The sequence below is a fragment of the Apodemus sylvaticus genome, chromosome 4 (genome assembly GCF_947179515.1).
Source record: "Apodemus sylvaticus chromosome 4, mApoSyl1.1, whole genome shotgun sequence".
Taxonomy (NCBI): Eukaryota; Metazoa; Chordata; class Mammalia; order Rodentia; family Muridae; genus Apodemus; species Apodemus sylvaticus.
The window spans coordinates 26,977,486-26,990,585 of NC_067475.1; the positions used below are offsets into that span (position 1 = coordinate 26,977,486).

General features: G+C 42.6%; 1 protein-coding gene across 2 annotated transcripts in view; it reads left to right on the plus strand.

Annotated features, from left to right (window-relative positions):
• The window catches only part of Nfkb1 (nuclear factor kappa B subunit 1), a 113,747-nt gene that overhangs the window by 14,649 nt on the left and 85,998 nt on the right, over positions 1–13,100 (plus strand). For both annotated transcript variants that reach the window (XM_052179168.1, XM_052179169.1), the window contains exons 2-3: positions 8,103–8,173; positions 9,404–9,443. In XM_052179168.1, coding sequence (XP_052035128.1) covers positions 9,411–9,443 — 33 coding nt within the window. In that variant the 5' untranslated portion in view covers positions 8,103–8,173; positions 9,404–9,410. The remainder of the gene's footprint in view (positions 1–8,102; positions 8,174–9,403; positions 9,444–13,100) is intronic.

The following is a 13,100-nucleotide window of genomic DNA, read 5'->3' on the forward strand; positions in this document are numbered from 1 at the left end:
TTATCCTAAGATGTTTTCTTGACTCTCAAAACATGGTTTTTCCCTTGACTGCTATAGCCACACATGTTCAGAACATTTACTGGTGTCCCTTCAGCCCAGATGATTGCATCCACAGTATCTCTCAGCTCTGTGTGGCTTCTGAAATCTTATCAGAGCATTTATAGCCCAACAGCTCCTTTCCTCTGAGCTTTTGGGATCTTGGTTAGTATTTCATCAAAGAGCAAAGGTGGCCCGACTGTAGATCTCAGGCTTTGCATATATACTAATTTTTTTTGGTCAATGAGTTCTCTGCTCTTTATTTGAACTCACTTAAACTGTGCAGCCTGTATCTCTTGTTCAGTGTCTTAGGCTATTGTGTTTCATAATTACATATGAACATGGCAAGATCAAATAGTAGTTAATCTATAATGGCTGAAATTTGATTTGTGTGGATTTTTAGAGATTTTTTAAATTCACGTGTAATATCTGTAACATGCTATTAACCATTTTGAAATACATTATTCCAGGGCATTTACGTATTCAGACATGTTGGCTAGCTAGAATTTCTCTACAGCTTTGTTTTGAAACCTTCTCATCTTCCCAGACGAGCACCTTGAATCTGGTAAATGATGACTCCCTTCCCCATCTTCACGTACTCCCTTGGCCTCTGGCAAGTAATGATGTGCCCCTCTTCCTAAGAATGTGCCTGTCCTTGGTATTTAATCAAAGGGAGTCACGTGTAGGCGAGCGACCCTTTCTGTCTAGCTTCAGTATACATCATTTAGTCTACCAGTTCTGAAATACAAAAGTCAAAACTCCCATTGCTGATTGTAAGGTACCATCCATTTAAGGAGACTGTAGATATATGTATGTAAAACTAAGGTGCATAGGAACAGTGGACTGAAGTGCAAACCCACCAGGAAATGTTGTAGATCTTACATGGACTGGAGCGATAACAGTGGAAGAGAAAATGCAGGTTTTATGGTAGACGTTGATTTTAAGAACCACTTTGCAGAGTATGTAATATTTAAACAGGCAGGATAGTATCTTGAGGTGTGAATAGATGTACACAGTGGAAATGACATGGCACTGTTACATTTGTGTGTGTGTGTGTGTCTGTGTATGTGTGTGTGTCTGTGTGTATGTCTGTATGTATGTATATGTGTGTGTCTGTGTGTGTCTGTGTGTGTGCACACGCACGCGTGCAAGTGTGCAGTAAACATTCACATGTGCAGAGGTCAAATGACAATTTTAGAAGCTGGTTCTTTCCTTCTAGAATATAAGTTCCAAGGATTAAACTCAGGTCCCTGGGCTTAGCAGCAAGTATTTTTACCTGCAGAGCCATCTTGCTGGCTGAACAATACATCTTTAAATGATTCATTTCCCTATGGTAAAGTGTTTGTATTGGAACATGGTGATAGTTGTGATGCTTATATATATGATATGATATGATATATAATACAATCATATGCTGAGCACTTGATCTTTGGACTTGACTGTGTAAAGCACCTGGCAGTGATCTGGAAGACACTTCAGCAGGAAGACACCCTGCCACAGGGGAGAGCAATAGAAACGCTGCTTCTGTCAGAGTGAGGTAATAAGGTCTGCCCCAGGGTGTGGCCGTGGCAATAGAAAGGAAGTGAAGGCACAAGAAGCAGTGTGAGGAAAGAAGTGGTGACAACAAGACTGTCAGCTTCACTGGCTGCAGAAGGCTACATTTGCAGGAGTGAGAAAGTCAGGAGTTGGGCTTGTTGTCGAGTAATAAACTGTGGGCATTAGGGCTGATGGGATGTAATGTATCATTAACTTGTTTTATAGCGGCATCATGACTTAAAGCTAACAGTGGCTCATTACTGTGTACACCTTGACTGTCTTAACAGTTCTAATCATGTACTTACGTCACAGGGTTTGGGCTCATATCTTGGATATCTTGGGTTATTTTGTTTGTTTTTCTCTTTCTTAATTTTTTAAAAAATATTTATTTATTTATTTATTTATTTATTTATTTATTTATTTTTGTTCAATGGGGGAATTCAGCGAGTGCAAAGTACAGCACTGTGACTAAGAGTGTAATTAAAGTTACGATACCGAATTGCCGAGATAACTAACCCGTGGCCCACATGGTCTCTGTTCCCACGACACTGACCAGGCTGCTGTCTTTCTGTTTACTAACCGTTCAGATTGGCTAGGCTTTGCTGCGCGAGAGATCACAAAGACGCACACAGAAACACAGACATGCCTCGTTCCTTGCCAGCCTGTGACTATGTGTAGTGATTTGTCTGGTGATCTGGGAAGTTCCTCCACTGCTCTGCTACTGTGGGCTCAGCCTGGGAAGTCTCCTCTTAGCCCTGTTTCTTTTTCACGCCACACGTGGGTTCTCGTCTTCCACTGGGCTGGCCAGGCCTTCCCCTTCCAGGAAAGAGAACCGGTCGTCGCACGGCTTCTTGAAACCCTCGTTCATGACTCACCTCTGCATCCTCCTGTTGGTCAGTGCACACCGTGGGCCTGACAACATTCAAGGAGCAGAGGTGTCAATTTGATTGTCCCCGTGTTGGCCATTGTTCTGAGCCTACCACAGCTATAAGCCCTGAGTTCAGACTATGCCACTTTTGTGTGTTTTTTTTGTCTTTGGAAACTGACAGGGTAGGAAAACCTCGTTCTGATGATTAGTGAAGGGCAGACAACATCAGGTAACATTTCAAACATGATTTCCCTGTGATACAGATAATGGCACACATAAGCACATGGATGTGCTCCTGGCAGCACTGTAGACAAAGCTCACACACATTTTAATTCCTAGTTGAGTTAACTGTGGCTTTTGAGAGATATTTTCTGCCCCTTCTCTTCTCTCTCTCTCTCTCTCTCTGTCTCTGTCTCTGTCTCTCTCTGTGTGTGTTTCTGTCTCTGTCTCTCTGTCTCTGTCTCTCTGTCTCTCTGTCTCTCTCTGTCTCAGTCTCTCTCTCTCTCTCTCTCTCTCTCTCTCTCTCTTTGTCTCTCCCCTATCCTTTGAAACTTAACCATAGGGATTCTTTTTTAAGTATCACTTGACTTAGTATTGGTATTTCTACTTTGACGCTTGGATTGCCTTGTGAGTAGCGCACCTGAAATTCAAGCATTGTGAAGTCCTAGTCTGTCCTTCAGGTAACTGTAGAAGAGTTATATGGCTTCACCAGGTAACAGATGTAAGAGCAGAAAGCACAGCAGGGAAGAGGGCATGTTGCAACAAGGAAAGAAAACATTCTGAGACTCCTAGCGCGTCTCCCCCCAAAGGAGACAAAGGAGTTGCATGAAGGCTGAGGATATAGAGGGAGCCTCTTCCTGCTCCAGTCACCATGACAGCATGCCGCTTCATGTGTCGGCATGCACAAAATTGGCAGGATGCCTCAGCTGTGGAGAATTTACCATTATAATAAGATTATAGTAAGCAAAAATCTCTCCACATCACATGGAAGAGGGAGTTGCAAATGCGGCTGGTTTAAAGCAGCTCTTAGCCATCTTGTCTAGAGGTTCCTATCTGAAAAACAGTGCCAGCTTGGATGTTAGAAGTTTTGGTGTCAGGCAGCACCCCACCTCACCTCACCCCACCCAGCCACCAGCACAGGTGCACAACCCTGTAAAAGCCTACTTAACATGGCCAAAGAGATGACTTGGCTATTAAGAGTGCTTGCTGCTCTTGCAGAGGACCCAGGTTGGTTCCTAACACCCACGTGGTGGCCGACAGCCTCCTGTCACACTGGTCCCCGAGGATCTGGCACTCTCCTCCTTGCCTCTGCCAGTACCTTCACATTTGTGGTGCACAGTTGTGCTTGCATGCAAAACACTCAAGCCACATAAAATAAAAATTAATAAACCTACCTAGCAGCTAATATTATGGGTAGAATAGTTCCAGCCGGAACTTTTGAGAGGCCTGAAGCAAAGATGTTTTTAAATGAATAATGCTTATGTCAAGAGGAAAAATCACATCACCCCATTACATTAGTACACGGGCCATAAGCTGTGCAGTCAGAGAAGCCAGCTCTAGTCTGTCACCCTGAGCAAATGACTCATCTCTCTAAAGCGTGTTTCTTCAGGTGGACCATATTTTCTGGGCTCAGCATAACAAGCGACGTATGTGAACATTACCATGGTTCCTCAGTTATGCGGCAGCAGCCTGTCAAGCTTCGCTTGCTCTTTCTCCTTACAAATGAGAGCGCTTGTCCTGAGATCAGAGCACTCACTGGTTTCTCCTCCTCAGCATAACTGGCACCAGGGATTAGGTGAATTGTTCCTGGGTTAATCCTGAGCCTTCCAGGATCTTTGGGTCCCTTCTAGAAGGTGATAGGACCAGCCATCCAGTCCTGTCAGCTCAGAATACTTCAGAGAAGAACTTCCAAATCCCCGCCCCAGGGAAAAATACAATTTATAGGATAGTGGCGTACAACTGCTTCAGATTAAAATATGGTAGTGCGGCAGTGGATATTGGTGGGGAAATGTATCTGTCTTTGCTACTATTCTATTTCTGTGAAGAGACATCATGAGCAAGGCAGCTCTTCTAAAAGAAAGCCTTTAACTGGGGTCTGCTTACAGTTGTAGGCGTTCAGTCCATTATCATCATGGCAGAAAGCAAGGGAACCTAGGCAGGCACTGGAGCAGTAGCTGAGAGTTCTACATCATGGTCTGTAGGCAGAGAAAGACAGACTCTAGACTTGGGATGGGCTTTTGAAACCTCAGTGCTCCCCCTCAGTGACAGACCTCCTCTAACAAGGCCACACCTTATAATCCTTTTAATCCTTTCAAATAGTGACACTCCCTTGTGACTAGGCACTCAAATATACGAGCCTGTGTCTTTCTCAGGACAATGAAAAATTTACTACTTGCATCATTGTTCCTGTAATTTATCAGGAGTGAGGTATTTATTAGACTGTCTAATGAGTTAGCATATGCTCTGTATCTCCCGATACTAATAAGCATCGCATGAATGAACTAGCTGAGTGTTAGCCTATTAGACTGACACTCATTTAGGAATGGGTATCTGCACCAGCTCTCAGATTTGCACTTGCCGTACATGCATGCATTTTTCTGTGTGATCGTCACTGGGCTCCCAGTGAAATGGTATTGAAAATGAAAGAAGTGGGAAACCAGCTTTTGCAAATCTCAGTGTGCTAGCATACACAGAAACATTGATTTCCTTAAAAAAAAAAAAAAAACCTTTCAGAAATCAGCATTTCTGAAAAGAAATCCATTGCCAACACTCATCATTAGTCAAAGAGAGACACAAAGGGGGACTCTTCTGAAGAGCAGTCAGGAATAATTAGAAGTTTTGACGTATTCATACTTCATGTTTTATTTAACAATGTCAGGACATTGTTCAATGATTTAAATTTAGATTCAGCCTCCTTTTTATTAAAATATATCTCTAACATGTTTTAGATAAATTTCCATGTCACTGTACAGATCTCCCCATTGTTATCGCAATTCCATAATATGTAACTTACAATTGTAGAATAATAATACAGGCAGATAGATCAGAGCACATCACAAACTTCTGAAAATCGACTTGCTGAAGTACTCCCTCTGAGTATTTCACATGGTATACACTGTACGTGGCCAGAGCCCTTATGTTATGTTTTCTTCAAAAAAAATTCTCAATGGAAAAGAAGCTTTCACATATTTTATAATTTTATCTTTAGCAATTTATTGTCCGTACAGAGTACAAAACAAAAATGTTGTGAAAAGTCCCTTTTCCCAGTAACTTTACCCCTATTGCTAAGAAACAGCACATTAAAATTACACCTAAGTGACACCTGTTACAGGGTCTACAACTTGAACCACCATGCCACCCCACCCCACTCCCAATTTCCAAGTGCACCTTCTAGCTGGTATCTGACAATCTACTTTTCAAGGTGCAAATTTTTGTTCTCTTTGGATTATGGTATCATTTTATTGGGTTTGGAAAGTTAGAGGGCTTTTTCCCCCCAAAGAAATCTAACAAAAGCGAAAGAGTTGTTGTTGTTGTTGTTGTTGACAGTGAGTCAGGGCCTCAGACTGCCTAGATCTCTGAGCCTAGATGCTATGCATTTACTCACAGGAATGCCCCCCCCCCCCGCCTTGTCCCTGATAGCACACCCCCATGGCTTTAGAATGTCTCCATCAGACAGGCTGCTTCCAAGATGCCCTGTGTCAGATCGCGTTACTAGGAAGATTGCCACAGGAATGCAGGAAACGGTTCGTTCAGCATTCTCAGAATACGTCACAGGCTCAGGGCTTGGCTGGTTTCGCTCACTGTGCTGTGAGTGAAGAGCACAACTCCCTGGATATTTGTTGAGATCTAGCTGCATTTTCTGCATCTCTTTACGTGGTGTGAAGATCTTCCTAAAGCTTCCCAGTTGGGGTAGACAGATGCAAAAATGAGACCCAGGCTTGTGTCTCCCTCTATATCTCAAGGTCCTTCCTCAAAAGCGCAGGAGTGAGCAAAAGGAACGTGGGGGAGTCTGAGGAAGCAGGGGTACACAAGGGACTTTCCCCACTGCCTTTCTTATCCCCAGTTCCAAGGCTTAGTCGATATTTCAACATTTTAGATATAAAACTTGCTTTTGCAATCAATGCAAATATTACTCAGTGACTCACCCTTTCCAAGTGACTCTTGGTTTTTTTCATTTTAGTTTAAAATTATAAATTAGCATTTACATCATGCTAGAGCTGCTGGTACCTTTCAGCACCTTGGTAAAGACCAAGACTGTGCATCAAGATTCTAAGTTACCCAAGTGTCCCTGGATCTTCTTTAGCGTGTTACAGAGTTAACTTTCCAGACACACATAATCTAGAAACCTTAGGAGAGGGGGTTACTGACGACAAGCTGCCCAGTTTGGTGGTTTGTTAAGCATTTAAGGTAGAGCCATCTTCATTAGGGATTTGTCTAGGGAGTGTACCAGGAGGATACCCCTCCATCTGTTAAAGTGCTGTTGGAGTTGAATCTTCCAAGTTGGAGTGAGACTTCTTTATATTAAATCCCCCCTACTCAAACTTCTATAAAACCATGTAATATTAAAGAATAATTTTTAAGATAAAAGTTATGTAATTTCTCCCTTCCCCACCTCCAAGTTCTTCCATGTTCCTCCCTTGCTCTCTTTCAAAATTTCATGGCCTCTTTTTCTTTAATTGATTACGTATATGCAAAAAAAAAATCAATCTGCTCCATCCGTATAATGTTACTTATATAAATGTTTCCACTGGTATTGGATAGCCAATCAGTGTGCATTTTTGGGAAAGACAACTTTTCCTGCTCTCAGCTTTCCATATGTGCCTGTAGGTCTTAGTCTAGGGTTGAGACCTCCTGAGCTATCTTCTCCCTTTCACATTAGCATGTCTATTGGTGCCATCCTTGTTCAGATATACACAGAATCAGTGACATAAAGGTACTTAATGGGTTTGCACAGTTTATTAAGGCAACAGTGTCACCTCCACCTCAGAAGATTGTCTCCGGATTGTTAGGAAAGAGTATCATCACCCAGGTTAATGGAAAACCTAGAGTCGTAAGGATAGTGTAAAACATTGTCTGTGGAAATTAAATAGAATCCAAAATCACATACCAGGCAGTGGCAGAACCCTCATTTCTCGGTGACTCCATACCCTTTACTTTATCAAGTCAAAATTCCCCTGTTTTAACTTTTTGTCTGAATAGAAATATGTTTAGTGGGGGCTGGAGAGATGGCTCAGTGGTTAAGAGCACTGACTGCTCTTCCAGAGGTCCTGAGTTCAAATCCCAGCAACCACATGGTGGCTCAAAACCATCTGTAATGGGATCCAATGCCCTCTTCTGGTGCATAAAGACAGCTACAGTGTACTCATATACATAAAATGAATAAATCTTAAAAAAAAAAAGAAATATGTTTAGTTGTAACTGCTTGGATATTTTTGTTTTAAGACAAGAGTTTCACTGTGTAGCCTTAGAACTCACCATATAGCCCAGGCTAACCTCTACCACAAAGACGCCTACATGCCCCGCCTTCCCAAATGCTGAGATTAAAGGCATGTGCCACAATATCCAGCACATATTTTCTTTTTAAATATGTAGCTATGTATGTATATGTAAATGATGTGTTTGTGTGTGCCTGCATAAGTTTATGTATACTTTATGTGTGCAGGTTCCCTGAGAGGCCAGAAGAGGGTGTCAGACCCCTTGTAATTGGAGTTTGACGGTCGCGAGCTGCCCCTTGTAAGTACTGGGAACTGAATCTGGGTCTTCCGCAAAAGTACGAAGCACTCTTAACTGTCAAGCCAGTTCTCCAGCTTGTGTTTAAACATTTTCAAGTGTTTCTTATTTTAAGCAATCCCGCTTCCCTGCACAGACCTTTGTGAACTTGTTTCAAAGGACTTACAGCTACTGCTTTTCCTTTAGTTGGTGCTGGCCCTGCTCCACGTGCCCCCTGGGAGTGCTGCGGAGCCTCCCGTGCATTCCGTTAGTCACGTGGTGCTGTGGCACAGAGCCTTTCCCTGGAAATGAAGCCTCAAGTTATGGGAATACTATGAGATGTTTTCATTAGTGTGAGATAGACTTTTGATGGAGACCAGACAGTCCATTGAATTGAAAAATAACCAGCCTCCTTTCTTCCGTCAGCCTATGGACAAGCTACAGGGTGGGCACAACAGCCCCATTCTGTGTTATAGTCTGTTCCCTCACATGCTAGAAGCCAAAGCCTTTCTACATCTGGGTTTTATCCTGCATGGAATGTGGTTTTTGAGGTACCGATATGTGGTTCTATATGATTTTCAGGGTCTCTGGATGACTGAAGATTGCTGAGGCTGGTTATATTAATAGCTTGCCAAGTTCAATAAATTTGAGATTTTCAGGTTTGATGTTCTCAGTGGTTATTTTTTTAGTTCACTCTTCAGAATTACAGAATTTCCATTGTACTTTGACAAAGGCAGAATAACTCTCAGCGGTCCTTACAAGAGGGCAGAGGGTGGTATTCTATGCCCACTCAAGTGTTATGTCAAACAGTATCAGGACCTCCTCAGCCTTACAGCCAAGTCTAGACAGTTCTAAGACTATCTCAGAGTTCATGAGAAACACGCACACCCACCCACACACACGCACACACACACACAAGGGATAAGACCTGGTAAACTGTTGATAGCTTGACTATGATAAGTAGAAGTGGCCACAAGATTCCGTCTGAACCTGATTTTTACAGATCAGCTGCATCAGACTGGGGACACTGAGCTTAGCAAGAGCGTTTCGATTCTGCGGTCTCCCTGCTGTGAGAGTTAGATGCTGAGGAGCTTCTGCAGGCACGATGCCCTCCTACAGAGGATTTTTGCCTTTGCAGACATTTGTAGTCCCTGTAGAAATACAGCCTAGCCCTGCATATGTGCCAGAGTCATAGGATCACTAAGATTCTCTGCAGGATTACAGCTTTGATTTCTTTTGTTCTGTTTTATACAGCTTCAACATGGCGGAGGACGATCCCTACGTAACTGGGCAAGTAAGTCCACATCTCACTAGCAGCTTTGTTTAAATGCGTTCTTATTCCTGACACACAGAGGCAACACTAGCAACTCAATATCCAGAAAACCCAAAGTTAGTACACACTACTCTAATTTTTTTTTCAGTTTTTCTGTTCTTCCAGCATTGGAGAGGCCCCTATCCTATGATTATTATTTTTTTTTTTTGCATAAAACTGGATATACTACAGGCTAGAAAATAACCAGAATCCCATGTGGTGTTGTAGGTCTGACCCCAGTATTCCATATGATGACTGGTATATTTAAAAAAAAAGATTACTGTGAGACAATAGAAATGTATTCTGTCATAGGTCTGGAGGCAAGGACTCAGACTTGGGGGCTAGAAGGATAGTTCCCGCCTCATACAGCTCCCGGGTGTGTTTAGAGATTCTTGGCATCACACCAGTCACAGTCTGTTGTCGCACGACTTTCCTCCACGCCTCCACACATGACATCTCCTCCGTCTTATAAGCACATCACTCTTTGGATGGAGGGTCCATCTTTGTCTAGTGTGAATTCATCTTAACTTATATAAAAAGGCAAAGGCTGCATGTCCAAATAAGGTCCCAGGAAGGAGGAACACTTATGAATTCAGAATATATTTTTTCAAAGGTACTATAGTTAAGCTCACTGCAGTCCATAGAAGTGAGTGTGCTTTGAGAGCAGAACAGGGTTTATCATCAAGTCATCCTCGCTGTCATAGGTGTGTCCCCAGCTGTGACACAGGCTAACACGAGGATATCTGTGTCTTCTCTTTCCTTCTAGTCTTTTCTCTTAAAAATTTTAAACCCATGGAAGTGTTAGACAGTCTGATGAACCCATATTGATGATTGATATTTCCATTTATTCCTCTTTTCCCCATATAGAATATATAGAGTATAGAACTGAATCTTGAAAGCAGTTTCTAGTCGGGCAGTGGTGGTGCCCACCTTTAATCCCAGCACTTGGGAGGCAGAGGCAGGCAGATTTATGAGTTCAAGGCTAGCATGGTCTACAAAGTGAGTTCCAGGACAGCCAGGGCTTTACAGAGAAACCCTGTCTTGAAAAACCAAAAAAATAAAAGAAAAAGAAAAAAAAAGAAAGAAAACCGTTTCTAAATGCTATCGTGATTACAGTGATAATATTAAAAGTGAACTGTAATGATCCTTTAAAATACTGGTATCTGTTTGCTCCTTAGCTATTTATTGAGACTTTATTATGCCCAGAACATTAGCATCCTAGAGATGAAGAGACAGGTGATATGCCCACTGGGCTCAGGACTGCACCCCAGTTGGAGGAATGGAACCATGTTTTCCATAGTCTGTGGGTGATTCACTGAGGGACAGCAGCGGTGGGAGGGACTACGGTGCATCCCTGTGGGGAATAAGCAGGTTAAGGATGACTTTCCAAAGGATGCCTAAGTGAGCTGTGACAGCTAAAGCCAGTACAAAGGACACTACTCAGCCCTGGTTGACACTCCTTAGTACTTCACATTTAAATTTTGGTGGTCAACATCCGAGACTACCATTTCCCAAGTTTATGCTTGCAAAGAGTCAGCCAAAAACAAAACTGAAAATTAAACATTTTGGGGAGACCTGGTGTTTCTATAGTCACACAGTCACCTGGAGCTGCAGTGACATCTGCAGTGGCCCTGGAGCCACAGTGACAACTGCAGTGGCCCCTGGAGCTTGGTGATACCGGGTAAACCTAAGAACATTTTCTTTTATTGCAGCATAAAAGACACCTGGCAACCCTCCGATCAAGCCCCTTTGTTTAACCTTTCACTTTTAATGGGCTTCTTCTAACAAAGGCCAACTCTCACCACCATGAGGGCTCTCTCTGCTTGGTTTCAAACCCTGCTTTCCTGTCTGTACACAGGAAATCTTATCAACCAGAGATGGTCTTTTATGCCACAAAAGAGTAAGACCTGCTGAGGAAAGTCATTTTGAAAGTGTCTTATGTGGGCAGTTCTGAGCTGATCTGCAGGGTGGGCATGTTCTGATATTTCAACTGTGGGGGGGGAGGGGCGGCCCTTGAAGGCTTTTTATGTTTTTTGTTTTTTGGTTGTTTTTTCCTCCCTATCTTGAGCTTTAAGTTTATCTTTTCTAAAGTTTGCACTGTTGAGGGAGGTGTCCTGCATGTCCTAGCCACACTGGAGTTTGTTCTCCACCTCCTCCCCAAGCAAGCGCCACAGGCTGGTCTGTCTTAGTGCGACTTCTCCTTCAGCCCACTCATGGCAGACAGGGGCGGGACCACACAAAGGAGGGTTTTTTTTTTTGAGGTCATTCTCTTGCTCAGAGGTGGTGGCCTGGAACTTATTGTTGTAAGACTTAGTTTTTAGGTCAGGATTTCTTTCATGGTAAATACTGAATGGCACTGGTGAGCCTTGCCTTTAAGGATTGAAATAGAGCACACTTTTTGCTCCTCAACTGAAAATTTGCATCCCTCAAAAGTGGATTTGAAGTGACTTGCATCTAAACATCACATGTTAGGGGCCAGAGAGATTTTTTAGAGAGTAAAGTGCTTACTAAGACAGCTTGGGTTTGACTTCCTCCACTATACACACATAAGCACACTCATACTACATACACACACACACACACACACACACACACATACACACACTCTCATATTACACACACATACACACATATATATACTCTCATATTACACATACACACACTACACATACATATACACTCATACTACACACACATACTTGCACATACACTCAAACACACACACTCACATACACTACACTCACATACATACTCTCACACTACACACACACACACACACACACACACACACACGAATGTAATAAACACATAAGCATTACTTCTTATTCTTGATTTAACTAGCATAGTAGAATTTGAGGTACCCAAGAATATCTAGTGATTTACTAAGAATGATTAAAAAACATACTCACTTCCAGAGAAAGTGAAATAATTTGGTTTCTATGTTGTCCGCAAACATCTCAACAAGTCACTTCTAGAAAATGAGACAAGCCCATACATACAAATGTGAACTTCTCAGTGAGCTAACTGATAAAGTTCCTTTGGGAATAATTGTTAGCAGTAACTTACCAAGGTAGAGCTTAGTTCTATCAAATGCTATATGTTCACTCTTTCAGTTTTCTTAGCTGTGTGGTGTTCCTGTCACAAGTTACCATAATCTTAGGACTTGAAACAACACAAACATCTTCTGTAGGTTAGAATAAAAAATGTCCGATACCCACAGGGCTACATTCCTAGCAGCATTTATTTCCTGCCTTCTAGGGACTTTCTAGGGACTGCCTGTCGGCCTGGATGAGTCCTGCAAGCCCCCCAGACTCCTGCCTCTGTAGGCGCACTGCACTTTGGTTTCTCACTCTCCTAAGTAGCACACTTGGATTTTCCAGGATAATCCTGTCATTCAATAGTCCCACATCAATGGCACATGCAATATATCTTTTGCCACAGAAAGCATGGGTTCTGGGGACATCTCTGTAGCCATTGCTCAGGATACCATCATCTACTAAGTTCAGGTATTTATATTGTAGTAGAAAATGGGGGAGGGGTAAGCTCTGTGCTCCCTCATGTTCTGTTGTGTTGCCAGTCATTCTGTAAGTTGTATAGCTACTTCCTGTCATTCTTTCAGGCCTTGAAATGCTGTAGCTC